This window comes from Strongylocentrotus purpuratus, unplaced genomic scaffold (assembly GCF_000002235.5).
Source record: "Strongylocentrotus purpuratus isolate Spur 01 unplaced genomic scaffold, Spur_5.0 spur5_scaffold_2, whole genome shotgun sequence".
NCBI lineage: Eukaryota > Metazoa > Echinodermata > Echinoidea > Camarodonta > Strongylocentrotidae > Strongylocentrotus > Strongylocentrotus purpuratus.
This window is the reverse complement of record NW_022145605.1, coordinates 6,152,830-6,169,451: the sequence shown is the minus strand read 5'-3', so window position 1 is coordinate 6,169,451 and position 16,622 is coordinate 6,152,830. Positions and strand designations below refer to the sequence as shown.

At 40.3% G+C, this 16,622-nt stretch overlaps 1 protein-coding gene across 1 annotated transcript in view; it reads left to right on the top strand.

Moving 5' to 3' along the window:
- Window positions 1-2,472: 2,472 nt before the first annotated feature.
- The window catches only part of LOC581758, a 32,419-nt gene continuing 18,269 nt past the window's right edge, over window positions 2,473-16,622 (top strand). The window contains exons 1-6 of the mRNA XM_030991504.1: window positions 2,473-2,666; window positions 3,994-4,707; window positions 6,303-6,535; window positions 8,790-8,936; window positions 15,399-15,533; window positions 16,193-16,366. Of these exons, the coding sequence (XP_030847364.1) occupies window positions 4,073-4,707; window positions 6,303-6,535; window positions 8,790-8,936; window positions 15,399-15,533; window positions 16,193-16,366 (1,324 nt within the window). The 5' untranslated portion in view covers window positions 2,473-2,666; window positions 3,994-4,072. The remainder of the gene's footprint in view (window positions 2,667-3,993; window positions 4,708-6,302; window positions 6,536-8,789; window positions 8,937-15,398; window positions 15,534-16,192; window positions 16,367-16,622) is intronic.

Below are 16,622 nucleotides of genomic sequence, written 5' to 3'. Positions count from 1 at the left end.
CTAAACCTGATCGCCTGATTTGGCTTGCTTTTTCTCTATTTTTCTTGATTTTCTCAATCTTTATTTTCCCTTCTACCCCCCCCCCCCCCCGCCCGCCCTTATCATAATTTACATTTTATAGTTCTCTTTCTCCTGGCATTCCTCCTTCTCGCCTCCCCTTCCTTTTCTTTTCTTCTCCTTCTTTTCGTTTTTTTCTCCTTCTCCTTTTCCTCTTTTCCCCTTCCTCTTCCCTTTTTTTTCAAAATGATAGGGGGCGGCCGCCCCCCCTGCTTGGATCTTGCGGTTATCTTCATCACCTCGAAGCAGCACTTACACTCTCGCGTAGCTAAGATTTTATTAAAAGGGGAGGGGCTGTAATTATATTTAAACGTCTTTGGGCTGTAGTGAGCACGCACGCGAAGCGTGTGAATCACTTACAGAGCGCGCGAAGCGAGCTCCCTAGTAGGTGGTGGGGGGGGGGGGGGGGGGGGGGGGACTTTGACGTTTCTTTAAATTCTTTAAATTATTAGAGAAAGAAGACGATTCGTTGTACCGTTCTCGACTCTTAATCCTTGTCTGAATTCAGTTTTTCCCCTCCCGCGCGAAGAGCGGAAGCTTTGACGTTTCATTAAATTAATATAGAAAGAAGGCGATTCGTTGTTCCGTTCTTTACTCTCAATCCTTGTCTGAATTCAGTTTCATTAAATTATTAGAGATAGGAGACGATTCGTTGTACCGTTTTAGACTGTTAATCCTTGTCTTGAGTTTTCAAAAATGTTTCTTTGTTCGCTCCTGTTTTTTCCGACGTACTACTTTTTTCTCCTCTCTCTCTCTCTTTGGCCGGGGGGGGGGGGGGGTGGGGGAACTTCCCCCACCGCCCCGACTAGCGCCTTTACTTACACTGGCAGAAGAATATAATGTTAAATTACCGTATCCTTAAGTGTCGACATTGCTGACATTAGGTTTATTTGACCTGCAAATGGGACATAACTACCATTATAAGTATTATTTTATCAACTAAATTAACAACAACAACAAAACAACAGCAGCAGCAACAACTGTGTAGAAGATAATTATATTCGGCCGAATTCCCAGTAGAGGGGGTAACCACCAGTCAAATATAATGTATATATATTTCAGACGTTTTCTCTCCCAAAAGTTGCATATAAACATATTTAGGCCTTTTTCACTTTCACCAGAAAATGTGAAGGAACGAAATGTTAATTGCTTGCATTACAACAGGGGTCGACCCCATGGCAAGGATCCCCCCGGGGGAGGGGGATATAGAGAAAGTAGAGGGACACCAGCAACAAGGGCACTTCTTGGGGGCGGCACCCACAAAGGGGAAAAGACCTCAAAGCGAAAATAATACGCCCCGGGTAATAAGCCCGGCATTTTTAGACTTTGGTCACTATCCCTACATTGTGATTACATTATCAAGGATGATTTCAATACTTTATTTTTCTCTTAACATAGTCCTTTGCAGGTGGGTGTGATGGTCTGTAAAATTGTTCGGAGTTGTAGGCTAACTACGGCAGTGGCGGATCCAGGGGGGGGGGGGCCAGGGGGCCGGCCCCCCCCCCTTGAGAAAAAAATCATGTAAAAGCACGTGATTTTTAACTTTTTGGGGGCTTTTTTTAGCGCTCAAGGGGGGGGGGGGGTACAAATTTTAAATTATCGAGGACAAAAAAAAAAAAAAAAATGTGCTCACTACCCCCCCCCCCCCCCCCCCCCCCCCAACTGAGCGACTATTCGACCGGCGCGATTTTCAAATTTTCGGGGGCAAAAATTTGAAAAAAAAGTTGGGCCTGCTCCCCTAAGAAATCCTGGATCCGCGCCTGAACTACGGGTCCGGCTGGCGCAGTTCGAAAAATTACATGAGGGAGTTTGAAGCACCGTGATGCAATCTAATATTGAAAAGACCTTGGATAAGAAATATAATTATATAACTGATGCAAGCGAGCTTTGGGTAAAAATAAATAAATGGGTATTAATAGACCTACATGTTATGATGAAAGGAATAGGGGCACTTAATATTCAAAGTAAAAGGGTCACTTATCTGAAGTAAAAGGGGGGGGGGCACTTTTCTTATGTAAAAGATTAAGTGGCACTTTCGGAGTATTTGGAAAAGTGGAGAAGGGGCACGATGCCGCCTCGATCTGCGCCCCCCCCCCCCCCCCACCCTCCGGGAGATTGAGTGCGGAAACAAGTATCCGGCCCACAGTTATAAATACATTTACAAATTATATATTTGATTCTTCTCCTTTTTATCACTTTTCTTACGGATGGCTGTTTCAGTTCAACCACTGTATTCGCCCTATAAGCCTAGATTAGATAAATAAGAACCCCCCCCCCCCTCCCCTAAGCTTATTGACACAGCTCAGTGCTCTATCTCGATCGGCGCGCCGAGTGCGTACGGTACGGCCGTGGCAGCAGGTGCTGCGCTAGCGCCTGACCCTATATCAGTGCAGATCGATCAGTGGTGCAGCAGACGTTCGTACGTGGAGGGTATTCGCGCGTTTTTAACGCGAAACTGCACTCCTAGTGCATTGATCATGTTGATATTCTCACATGTGGCTGAACTTCATGTTTTTGCTTGAGACTATACCATACACTTTACTTCATTTATTCGTAATACACCACGGCCATCCATGTAGGACATCTGTACTACCACATCTAATAATTAGGTAAGAAACAGCGTTTTAATCGTCATTTTGTGTGTGTTTGTATAGGATTTGCGTGACTTGCTCATCATTCACAGTACATTAGGTGCATTACAATCCTGACTGTGTATTAAAACTAAAAGCTGTGCTTTTGATTCTCAACATTTCAAACACCACTGTATAAAACTCAACTTATTTCACTAAAAATCGATATTTTAGTGACGATTGATGACATCTAAATAGCAGTAAAGTTTAAAAAAAAAAAATCAACTTTCCGATATTAGAAAGAATAATTTAAAAATTCAAATTGTGAGTCTAGTCTACTGTCCAACTTGCCGATCAGCCGCATCGGTATGATGGTGTGCATCTGTGTGTTATGAGTGTATTGACTTTTCATGTATTTAAATGCTGCCTATTAACACGCAGTGCAGTGTTAGAGGTCAATACGCATTAGCATTGAGTCTTCTTCAAGTTAAGTGCCGCTTCATGGTGATGAAGATAATGTTAATCTCTATGCGTTTTTGCTGGATTGTCATCATTCATAAATCATAGCAGCTTACTGCTTAGTTGCTGTCTAACTCTAAATCTAATGACAATAATGTTTTTATGTGTGTGTGTGTGTGGGGGGGGGGGGGGTAGTGAGACACTTCAATTTTTTTTCTACACCCCACCCCCCCCCCCCTTTCGGCTTTCTGTGTTTAGCCAAATAAAAATTGCATACGATCTCCCTCGAAGCAGTTCCCCAAAGTTGACACTTATCCTTATCTTAATTTCTAGAGAGTAAGACTGTAGCTGTGCCAAAAATCTCCTGCACTACCAATTTTTTTTTCTTACTCAACACCCCCCCCCCCTTCCCTGTTGAGCCAAATAAAAATTGCATACGATCTCCCTCGAAGCAGTTCCCCAAAGTTGACACCCCTGTATTTTATTTTTAGTGATATGGTCCACCTACATGTATTTATGCATAAAAAAGTAAACACTATAAATAAGAAAAGTATCTATGTTTTTTGTCTTCAAATGCCATCTTTCAATTTCATGTCAAAAATCCCCTGCCTTAATTGGCTTTACTTGTGCCTTGTGGAAATGACATACATAGCTATTGTTCTTGATCGTATTAAGAATAAGAATAAATGAGATGAGATCAGACATAAACATAGTGAATATTATAGAAAATCCTCATCAATTTCAAGTGAAAATGTTAAGTGCGCAGAGTCCTTACTTTTATTGAGATTTTACAGGAGACAACTAACTTCACATTTACGACTTATAAATCTAGTTTTTTCTTCCTGTGTGAGACATTTTAGATTGTTACTCCAATTTGTTTGGTCTTTTTATTTTTGTTTGTTTGCAGAAGATTGGAATAATGATGAAGGAACCAAACTGAGTCAATCATCTTCACTTCTCAGAAATTAACATTTAACCGTACTTTCATGATGGCAGAAAGGCTAATGGAGAAAAATTTCCATCAAGATGACAACATCTTGCAGACGTCCGAAGAAGAAGAATCTGACGATACCAGTGCATGGGACAGTGACCCTGTGACCCAGAGGTCAAAGAGACAGTATCATCCAGTCAGAGGTCATTCAGTCAGAGGTCATCCGGTCAAAGGTCAACCAGGAGGTGCCAATCAGTCTGATGGGAGCGAGGGGGAACCAGAGGCTGATTCGAACAGGGATGGTGAAGCCCTGAATGACGAGATGCTCAGAGGTGCTACGGATGAGAAAGATGAGGTGGAGACGGGAAGTGAAAGGAGGACAGAAGAGAAGAGTGTTTTGAATGGCGGTGAACTTCAAGCTCGGATGAATGGAAGTGGACATCAACAGAGAAAATACAGTGATAGTAGAGATGATGATTATGATGAAGAGGAGGAGGAGGAGGAGGATGTTGATGGAAGCACAGAAACAGATGAAGATGGAGAGAAATACTTGGGGACGGCATCTTCAAATCTTTACCAGCGAAGAGAGGAGCAGTATATGATTGAAAGCTGGAGGAATCAAGGGATGAAGGAAAACCGAATGGAAGAGGAAGAAGAAGACATCGAGGAGATAAATCTTAGCAGAGAAAGGTAAATTTGCTTCCTTGTTAAATACAGGATGTCATTGTCAGTATAGTGAAAATAATTTTGAGCTCTTGGCCCTACATGTACATGTATATTAAACACAAAGCTTAGCAATATTACTTCATGTTCAGTTGCAAAATAGCAATCAATTACTATTTTTTCTTTGTGTTACGGGCCCCAGGTAATAATTTATCTGTCTTTGAGAAAATAACAGATCTATTCACTTTATCATGTATTTAATTACGATACTGCATTTTAATTTCCTTATTTTTCTTTGCTCATTACTCAGCCTTTATATGTTTTTTTTTTTTTTTTAAATTTATTCAAGAGTTCATTGTTGTGGCTAGGCTTTAAACATTTGTGTGTATCTGTCTTCTTTGAGGATTTTTAGACCAGTTATTTATCATGACCCCAAATCAGGCATACTTGCAGGAGCAAATCCTATTGAAAGAGAGAACACTATGAACAGGACAGACAAAGAAAGCGGACAAAATATTTAGTTCCTCATTCTACCCTCAACAATTGCTATTGTAGACAAAGGAACAGCCCTCCACTGCTATTATGTAAAAATCTGTAGAACAGGTGTCACATTCATATTCCCCTGTTCCTTTGTCTACCATAGCAATTGTTGAGGGTAGAATGAGGAACTGTATATTTTGTTTGCTTTCTTTGTTCGTCGTGTTTATAGTGGAAATAACCAAAATCAACACGACATTCCCCCCCGTCGCCGGCTCCCCCCCCCCCCCCCCCCCCCCCCCGCTGAAATATGCCACTTTCATTCTGTAATAGAATAAGTGCATTTTGCTTTGTGAAGTGCCTTGTACAAATTCTTCCATTCACCTGTTACAAATAATTTACTGTCTTTCAATATCTGGAATGCAAATTGCATACAGTACATTACAGTATGTGTTGTTAGGTACATGTAGGAAAAAAGCTGTATCTGTCAGACCTTGCAACAAATAATGTATGCAATATCTATTGAGAGATGAATGTATTAAACAGTATGGCTAGTTAAAAGACAGAGGTGTATAAATTTGATTGTATTTTGAAAATAGGTCCTTCCAGATGCCATCCATTCCAGATGCCATCCATCATGATCCATGGAAGTGCAATCATGGATGAAAAGGGAAATCAATGGTTTTTTCACCAGGGATTCTAGGTAGAAATATGCTACATTTGTATGCACCTGTTACTCTGTTAGATTTTACACAAGTTGTAAAATATTTATGAAGATTGCCTTTATTTCTGGGCAATTGTGGAGGGTGGTAAACATAACATCAACAATCCTAGTTGCAAATTGGTTTGAGGTGGTAATGATAACAACACTGCAAGGAAATTTATAGAACTTGTGTTCTGAGTCGCACAAGGAAAAATAGAGATGAAATTAGAGAACACGTTAGTACCATATTCTCATGTCAAGTATTCCTATGATTGCTAAAATATAGTTTTTTAAATAATTGTTTAATTTTTTTTTTAAAAAGCTGTTCATAATGCACTTATACATGTAATACAAGTAGTAGACGTAGTACCCCATAAAAGTATTTTTTGCGCAGAATGTACAAAATAGCTGTTGAGTCTCGAGTTTTTGTTGTTTTCACCAGCCAATTCCAGCAGTCTAGGGCGATGTACCTGCCCTCCTTCGGCTTCCTGGGACCCACCTCCCATGGTCCCACGTCACTCAATGCCGTCATGGGAGATCTCTTCGGCGGAGCACCCAGTCTGGACATCAACGAACCTGATTCAGGGAGCGACTTCGCTGCTGGGAAAGAGAGCTTGCAGGACATGGAGGAAGGACTCACTGATGATGATCATGGAAGTCAAGCAAGCAGAGAAGGTAATTGTCATGATACGTTGGGGCCATGATGCCTCCAAACCCACTCCAGCAAAGCATAGGGAGTTAATGCGTATTGACCTCTAGCGCTGCACTACATGCTAAAAGGCAGCAATTGCACCAATGAATAGTCAATACACAAATAACACACAAATGCACACGATGATGCCGATGTGGCTGTAAGCAGGGAATAATTTTCCTGGTATCGCATCGCAATTTGCTATGCATTTTTGCATGACTGCTATACAAAATATCTTTTGTGTAGCAGTTTTCTTCCATAGAAATGTACAGAATTTCATTTGAAATATTTATCCATCGGCTGAAATTGCTAATCAAAAAATTTGAGGAAAATTATTCCCTGCTGTAAGCAAGCTTGACAGACTCACAATTTTAATTTTTAAATTATTCTTTCTAACATTGGTGAGTTGAAAAAATAGTTTTTACTGCTATTTAGGTGTCATCAATTGTCACTAAAGTACAGATTTTGAGTGAAATCAGTCAAGTTTTGTACAGTGGTGTTTGAAATGTTGAGAATCAATAGAACAGGTTTAATATACAGCCAGGATAGTAATGCAGCTACATGTACATTGATTGTGTGTCCAAACCCCCATCCCTGGGAAATTCAGCGATACCAACATGTGACAATCTGGAGTATCATAAAGTTTTGTAAATAATAAATTTTCTTTCATTCCGTTATGAGATTATCAGTCGAGTTACTACATGTTCATGTATGCAAATATATATTACATTGATACATTTTACCATCTTTATCACGCTTATCATTTTGATTTTGTTTTTTGTATGTTAAAATCTAAATGTATGTACAAATTTTCATGTTAAGCATAAAGAGAATATAGAGAAAATCAAATCCAACCCTCTTTTCATTTACTTAGTAGTACCAAACTTTCTTAAAATCCCATCATAGTATAGTTCTTTAAGGCCAGAGATCAGGGTTGGCATATTTCCCGCTTCGGAGGCTTATTTCCTGGACGCCGGGAAATAAGCGGTATTTACCGGTATTTACCGCTTTTTACTGGTATTTACCACTTTTTATATTTTTCCACTCACTTGTTCATAGGGATTGTCCAATTTTGAACATAATAACAATGGTGGTGAATATGGTTGCTCTTGTGTGTACTATTTGTGTGTGTGTGTGTGTGTGTGTGTGTTTGTTTGTGTGTTTGTCTATGTCTGTAATTATGTAATACTGGAAAAAAATACAGGAAAAAGATACCAAATATACACCTAATCTAGATATGTTCTTCATTAAAGGGAACCAAAACCTTCATACTAAGTTGCTTTTATTGTGAAGTTTGGGATGTTTGAGTGGAGTCAGTGAGGAGTTGAACGGGATCGGGCGGGGAGTGGGGAAGTTGAGGCTTTTTGGGGTGACTAGTTGCTAGAGGGCGGTATTCAGTTTGATGACGTCATTTGTGGGCGGCTCTCCATGCCTTTTGTACATCAAATTTCACAAGTCTTTCGTTTTTTTCCTATTTATTTGTGTTCTTGATCGGATTTCATAACATGTGAAGTAGAATATCATTTTGCATTCTATCATCTCAATCACAAGAAAGAAGGAAAAACATGAAATTTGATGTACGAGGGGCATGGAGAGTTGTCCACGGGTGATGTCATCGGGTTGAATGTCGCCCTCTAGTGGCGAGTCATTTCAGGGAGCTTTAGCTTCTTTGTTCCTTGCCCGATTTTGTTCAAGTTTTCGCTGATTTTGTTCAAATATCTTCGGCTTTGTAGTGGAAGTGGCTTGTATGAAGGTTTTGGTTCCCAGTTGCTAATTACCATATTCATGAATACCTATTAATTAGCATACCGGTATGCACAAAATGCCATTTGTTTGGGTGTGTACAATTTTGTACGCAGTGAGGATTTTTTAAATCTGTTTGTGTGTTCCTACTATGAGTATTGTGCTGCTAATTATTTCAGAACAATATTTTCAGTTATGAGGCTAAAAACAAGTAAAATTATTAATAAATAGAGAATTAAAATCATATTTCCCGTTTTTTACATATTTACCCGACGTGCATATTATTTACCGGACGATATTTACCGGTATTTACCGCCGGTAATTACCGCCACCGGTATTTACCGCCCAACCCTGCCAGAGATGTATCAAAAAGTCTGCACGGACATGAATAAAGCTGTCGTGCAGGTTAAAAAGAGTCTGCTTCTGTGGCGACAGGAACAGTATTGTGTACTAAGGCTTTTGTGATCCCTTTTAATAATTTACTTTCTGATTTAGCCAAACAAAGAGAAGAGGATGAGAACCTTGCCGAGCTGTTTGCAACTCTGAGACAGCAGCATGAAGAACAGATGCGAGACCAGCAGGATCATCATAGAAAACAGCTTCAATGGCTCAAGGATCAACTCCTCAGTGGAGAAAAGAATGGTGAGAGCATAGAGCTACTAACCTAGGAGTGGAGACTCTGCCCCTAATAATAATAATAATAATAAATTTATATAGCGCAGCTTTTATACAAAATATATTCAGCTGCGCTGGTTAAGAGCTCCTTTTTACTAAATTCTACAAAATAAGATCTCTCAGTTGAACAAATAAGTTTTTAAATTGGATTTGAAAACATTGAGAGATGGAGTGCTCCGTATTTCTATTGGCTTTTCTTATCACTAAGAGTGGGAAGTTGCGGGATTAGGGGCCCAACGAAAAACAAAACGACCTCTTACGCAACGAGGTCACCCTGGTCTCTATCTCCGGACTTTCATGTCCCATGCGCGATGCCGCTCTAAACTGGCCCTCTCTAGGAGGGAACATCGACAGTCCAGTCATAATACATCGGTGGTTCATATAGCTAGCTCTGTACACATGTCGATAGCTTCATCACATGCGACATACACTCTGATGTTGTGATAGTCTAGGAATTCAGCTCTCGATGGGTGCAAAGATCTCGAAAATCAGCCAACAACAAATACTTTTTACCTGATTATTGTCGAAAATTTTCCTTATTTTGTTCCATTTATATTCATATTTCAACGTAATATTAGTTTTAAGACCCTGTCTACCCCGTGTGAAAATCATTTTTTAGGCAGACAAATGAGATTTTCTTATTTATTTTGACTCCACCGATCGTTCCTGTTATTGTGATGACCTATTAAAAACCTTTTAGCATCTGCTGGGTCACTCGTTTTTTATTGTCCCACTAATATATATTGGTGTGTGGTTTCAGTTCCCCTGTGGCATTTTGGCGGTATTATTGTGCGTGTTGGTTGGACGAGTTGAGGAACTAGAGCTGGGATGGCATGAATGAGATGATATGCATATAATTATAAGCGCTAAGCTTGGCGGATAGTTAGGATTATATTTAATGTTATTAAACAATATTATTAAACAATATTAATACAAATCCATAGTGATGTCTAGTGATTGTTTATTGAATTTTGTGGTGATTAATGATGTTGATTATTTGTGTATAAATAATGATAATTGATATTACTGGTAATGTCAGGGAGCACCTCCCTGCATATTATTGATGATAATACCTAGATGTTTACATTTATGTTTTCAATTGAATGGCATTATATGATTGTTATTATTTTTCTCAATATTGGTATTAGTACTGTTTTTTATAATTACTATTATTATCAGTATTGGTACATTGATTATCATGAGTCTATATTAATATATTAATTGTATCCCCCGGCAGTATGCCGGTGGGGTACTTTGGATTCAGCAGCGTTATGCCGCCGCGTCCGCTGCGTCACACACCAGCTTGTCAGCGTTTTCTCCCTGGGTCTCCTTGATGCTATAAAACCTCAGGCAATTTCGTTGGCTGTATTGCTCATGCTCATCCAATTTTTCATGTAGTCTGTTGATTTTCCCCTCAAGTTTGTCAATTTTCCTTTTCTCCAACTTTGTCTCTTCTTCTTTGGACTTCATGTCCATTTTCAGTGCAGCAATCTTCTGAAATAAATGAGGGGTTTGTTATTGTCCATCATAATTATGCAGTATAATGAATTTAAAGTTTTCTTACTGACATGCCAAAAGAGACTAATTTACAAATTCTATGCAAACATTTTAAACAGAAGTTGCTCTTGATAACATGAATTTATCAGAGGCTTGTCCAACAGACATACTGTAACACGCAGGTGGTTTCTCCCTCATAAATTATATGCATATTGGGTGAAATGAATAGAACCTAACCTTGAATGGACCCTTGACCCTGACCCTGAATATCATAGGTCTATTCAGGGTTAGGGTCTATTCATTTCACCTGTTTGCATATCATTTAAACATGGAGAATCCCCACTTTGAGCATTTTAGAATAATCACAGCCAAAGTCATGGAGGTGCTTCATGAATATCTTTTGTTTGCCTTCTTGAAAAGAATACTTCACCTACAGTGTATTATAGAATGTACAGTCAGTTGGTGAATAGTTATTACAGTACTTTCTTGAGCACATTTCCAGTATTTGTCTTGGTGTGTTTTACAATATTGTACAAATATCTTTTATTCTGCCCATGCGCAGATCGTATATACAAATTGACTTATTGCTACTCATGTAAGTTTTATTGTAAGAAATATTTGAATATCTTAGAATTTGATAAGAAATAGTCTAAGAATAGTTCATTCAAATCCACTATCTTCTTATGTACATGTACATTGTAAGTGACTATACTTGTAGTGTTGTTTTCACCTGATACAAATATATGTTTTTCAATACAAATATTTTTTGTAACCATGAGATGGGGTTTGTCAGATAGGTAATTATGCTTAAAATGTGGGTACATTTATAAAATGTTTATAAAGCTGGGCAGGAGGCCATTTTTGTTATGTAATCAGACTTGAAATGCATGTACAATTTGTACATCTTTGTTAAGTGCCTCGATACAAATTCTTCATTCACCTGTTACAAGTAATTTTATTTTAGTAGTCAGAATGTAATTTGTATTTGTTACATGCTTTTAGGTAGGGCAAGTCATTATCACTATGAACATGACTGACAAAGAGAGCGGACAAAATATACAGTTCCTCAGGTAGACAAAGGAACATCCTTCACTGCTATTATGTAAAAACTAGCAGGACCCGTGGAAAATCCACAGGATTCTAGGGGGAGGGCAGGGGAGGGGGGGGGGGGGGTAAATAGAAAGAGGCCTAGACCCTATGTGCTATCGAAAATAAAATTTGATTATTTTTATATAAGGTCTATCTAGGCCTAGAATCTAGACGATTTTTATAACGCTATTTGACCATGAATGGCGCACCGTAATACCCCTTTTAATGCATTGATTTGATGAAGGAACTGTATCATAGTAAAAGTATTCTATCCAGCTGTAGACAATGCCAATCAATGGCTATGTTTTTAAACGACCGTCTGATTTTCTTGTGAAAACTTTACTTTGAAAAATGATTATCGAAATTCAGCATACAACTATACATGGACAGAATAATCACAATCTAAGCTCAGGTTTCATACCTCTATAGTCACGAAACTATATTGAAATAGGGGTAATAAGAGCAATTTCAAAATGTCGAGTCTACTCTATAATAGCTCAGCTCAGCTCACCTCACCTCACACACAGTCACAGTTCCGACAGTGCTCGGCAGCAGTGGCGCACTGCACTGCCCGTGCCTCACGGCAGCTAGCTTGCAACTGAAATGTCAGTTACGATACGATGAATTTCTTGTGAAAACTTTACTTTGAAGAATGATTTTCAAAATTCAGTAACCATGAACAGGATAATACCAAAGTAACCCTGCTTGCATACCTCTATTCATGTAAACTTTATATAAATCACGGCAATCATCATAGAATCAAAGACGAAGCGACTGAGCTGTGCGTGTGACGGTGAGCGTAGAATCATCGCATACATTATACACGTACGTTCGTACACGCAGCAGGTCCGGCTGGCCTACAAAGCATATCATATAAAAAGACGCATAACACGGGTAAGCCCAACCCGTGAGAGCGTGCATTTCTTACATCCCCTCACCCGGGTGAGTCATCTGTTAATGTGTATTTCTCTTACATGCTACAAAGCGTATCCTATAGCAAGAGGCCTAAACTCGGGGTAAGCCACACCCGTTACTACGTGATGTGCTACACCCATTGACAGAAGTGGATTCTCGTCCGCTGTGTTTCTCTTTGTTGATTGCACAGAGGGCGGATGCACGCCTTCCCGACTCGCTCTCACGGGTTCGACGCCTCCTGGCAATCCGCGACGCCCGCCGTGCTTTCGTCCACCCGTCCTCCCCGGAACCTCGAATACCACGTTTAACGGCATGGACGTCGATCGCGGGGTCGACGTGGCACGCGGGCTACGGGAGACAGGCCTCGTGGAATTGTGCCGCCGTCCCCGCGCCACGGCGGAGGCGGACGGGGACGGGGAAAGACGTTTTTGAGGAACCGTTTTGCCCCGTTTCGGACCCCCCGCGGCGATTTTGCGTATTAATAATATACTAGCAGGACCCGTGGAAAATCCACGGGATTCTAGGGGAGGGGGCCAAATAGATAGATAGATAGAGGCCTATGTGCATTCCAAAAAAAAAAATTAGATTATCTTTATATAGAGAATTTTTATAATATATGCTGTTTGACCATGAGTGGCGCATCGTAAAACAAACTATGTCAGATAGGATCTCGATAATTACGATTTATTTGCATTATTATTGTTGTGATTTCAATGTAGTTTCATGAAAAGACTACATTATGCAGAGGCTTGGATTATGATTATGTTGGCATTGCATGTTCACAAAATGTGTATAATTATTTTCAAAGTAAAGATTTTACGCGAAAAATCGGATGGTTTGTGCACAAATTGACTCGACTGTGTGTGGGACTGTGAGCGTAGAATCCAGTGAAAGATTTTTTTTTTTTCGGGGACTCGATCTATATCAAATTTTGGGAAAATTATTGGGGGCTACTTTTTTATCTTTCGGGGGCTCATTTTTCTTGGGCTAATTTTTCATTAATTCATTTAAAGATGCAGTTTGTTTAGTTTAGTAGCGTAGTGTTACGTAAAAAAGGCGTACTTTCTGCGTCAAGTTTCTACGCCGAAAGTGCGCGAATTTTGTTAAACATATTAAATTGTTTGCGTCCATCTTGCATACTTTTTTGCGTCCCTCAGGGTATAGTAACGTAGGCCAGCGTACTCTCAGCTCAGCGTAGTTGGTACGCAACTCTACTATGGACCCCACGCCAACTAGTGATCGACCTGCCAGTGTAACAAATAAGGTATTAAAAATATGCTCATCTGACCGTAATTAAATGCCTAAAACCCCCGAGCTTTCGGGGGTTCAGCCCTTTGTACCCGTGGACACCACGCCTGCACTCAAATCGCTTTGAGTTACCTGACCCCCCCCCCCCCCATACTTTAAAAAATTGATTTGATGCAAGAACTGTATCATACTAAAAGTATTATCATGTTTTTAAACGACCATGACGACCGTCTGATTTTCTTGTGAAAACTTTACTTTGCTTGTGAAAACTTTACTTTGAAAAATGATTATCGAAATTCAGTATACAACTATACATGGCCAGAATAATCACAATCTAAGCCCAGGTTTCATACATCTATTCACGAAACTATATTGAAATCGGGGCAATGATAGCAATTTCAAAGTGTTGTTTAGACTCTCCTCACACCACGGACAGGCCTGGCTACTCCGGTCATCGCTCACACACTCAGGCGCTCCGACAGCACCGCCGACAGCAGCGCTCAGCTGCGGTGGCAATACACTGTGTGGACTCAGGCAGTTTGCAACTGAACTGTCAGTCATGTGAAGGCGTACTATCACATATCTATTTGCGCTATTCTTGTTGTGATTTCGATGTAGTTTTCATGAAAAGACCAATAAAACAGAAGCTTGGACTATGATTATGTTGGCATAGATCACAGAATTTGTATAATTATTTTCAGAGTAAAGATTTTACATGAAAATAGGTCCATGGTTTGCGCCAGTTGTAGCAATCGCCTCGACTCGAATCGACTGTACTGTGTACGTGTGCATGTGTTTGACCTGAGACAGCCTGTTATACACGTACACTATGGGCGCCCGGTCTACAAAGGATATCTTATTGTAAGATGCCTTACTCAGGGAACGTCGCACCTGTTGCAATTAGATTTGCTACACCCGTTGACGCGAGTTGATTCGCCTCCATCGTGTGTCTCTTTGTCTCTCTTTGATTAGACATGCAGAGGGCGGGTGCACGCCTTGCCGACTCGCTCTCGCAGGTTCGTCGCCTACTTGCAATCCACGACGCCCGCCGTGCTCTCGTCCGCCCGTCCTCCCCGGCACCCCGAAACCGCGTTTAACGGCATGGACGTCGATCGCGGGTTCGAGGTGGCACGCGGGTTACGGGAGACAGGCCTCGTGGAATTGTGCCACCGTTCCCGCGCCACGGCGGAGGCGGGCGGGGTAATGTATGCAAAATTCACATTTGATGGTCAAGACAATTATTTGCAGCAGGTGAATTCAGTCATTTGTATCAAGGCAATTCACATCACTTTTGCATTAAATTTGGTTACAGTACGAAAATGCCCTATTGAGGCATTTGCCCTATTGTGGCATTTGCAAACACTATGAATATAACGGACAAAGAAAGCGGACAAAACATACAGTTTCTCATTCTACCCTCCACAATTGCTATGGTAGACAAAGGAACATCCCTTCACTGCTATTATGTAAAAATCTGTAGAACAGGTGTTACATGCATATTCACCTGTCCTACACATTTTTACATAACAGCAGTGAAGGGATGTTCCTTTGTCTACCATATTAATTGTTGAGGGTAGAATGAGGAACTGTATATTTTGTCAGCTTTCTTTGTTTGTCATGTTCATAGTGAAAGGGGCTTCATTATTTTGTTTTATGAATCATCCCACAAACCTTATACAGGCAGCTTCCAAAATGGTGCTTTGAACCATGAACCTGCTACATCTTGTGTCCGACCACATGTCCAGGGCGCTAGCACAGAGGAAGGGGATAGTGGTGAAGCTCATTCTCAAGAAATAGACACAATGCGTACATCTGGTATGTACAGTTTTCTGTAATAGATCTGAATTCACAATAATGACAAATAGAATTGTATCAGCCTAGTTGTTGTATTGGTTCTTTAAAGACCCGTTGAAGGATATTTTTATTTTCACTAGTTGATTATGTAGAGAATTTAGCACTACATTTACAATCGGACATACATGTAGTCACACTATGATTGTTCCTTCCTAGAATACCTTATTTATGACATAATGGCAGTAATGTCTGTTGACTGACTAGGGTCTTGAAGAGCCTTATGTTGGGAAAGATGTGAATAGCATTCAAGTACATTGGTACACTGCTCTATTGCAATCTGAGTTCAAGTGCTGTCCTACTGTTATGCTGATGGAAGCCAGTAAGAAATGACTCAGCAAAAAAAATGCTTGCTACATTAATTGATGATGCAGGGAGGTTTTCTACTAGTCAACTGGACATGTTTTTATAAATGTGTGATCTGTAACAATTTACAATTGACGAAAGCTACTCAAATCACTCCATTTAATTGACAAAAAGTCTGTATGGCAGGTGTTATTTCTCATGGGTTTTCTGAAGCCAACCCTTGTCTATTATGTACATAACTCCATGTAACATGTGCGATTTATGAAAAGTGAACCAGTACATTTTATTTGTATGACAATGATTGTTTTAATTTCAAGTAGGCCAGGTGAACATGGAAGAGGTGCCACTCCTTGACCAGTTGGACGACACCTCTGAGACGTCCACCTATGTGTCCGGCTCACTGGACAACACCCAGATGACCACATGGTCAGATGTCCATGATCAGAAGCAGGGCCAGTCGGGTGAGGGCCAGAGGAACCCACATCAACAAGGTAAGGGCTTCTGTGAAAGAGTGGTTCATTTACTTAGACATGCAAAGACAAGGTTGTGGGTTCAAATCCCAAGTTCAATGATCATGTCCTTGATGCAAGTACGTAATGTTGCTGATGTAGGGGAAGGGCAGGGGAATCTACAGCAGGCAAGTCCATTCAGCAGGTCCATTCACTAAGGCACCTATTCACAAGCATGTGTAATCAAATCCCAACTTGAGGGCCTAGTAAGTTTAGAGGGTTTAAGGTAGGAGCTGAG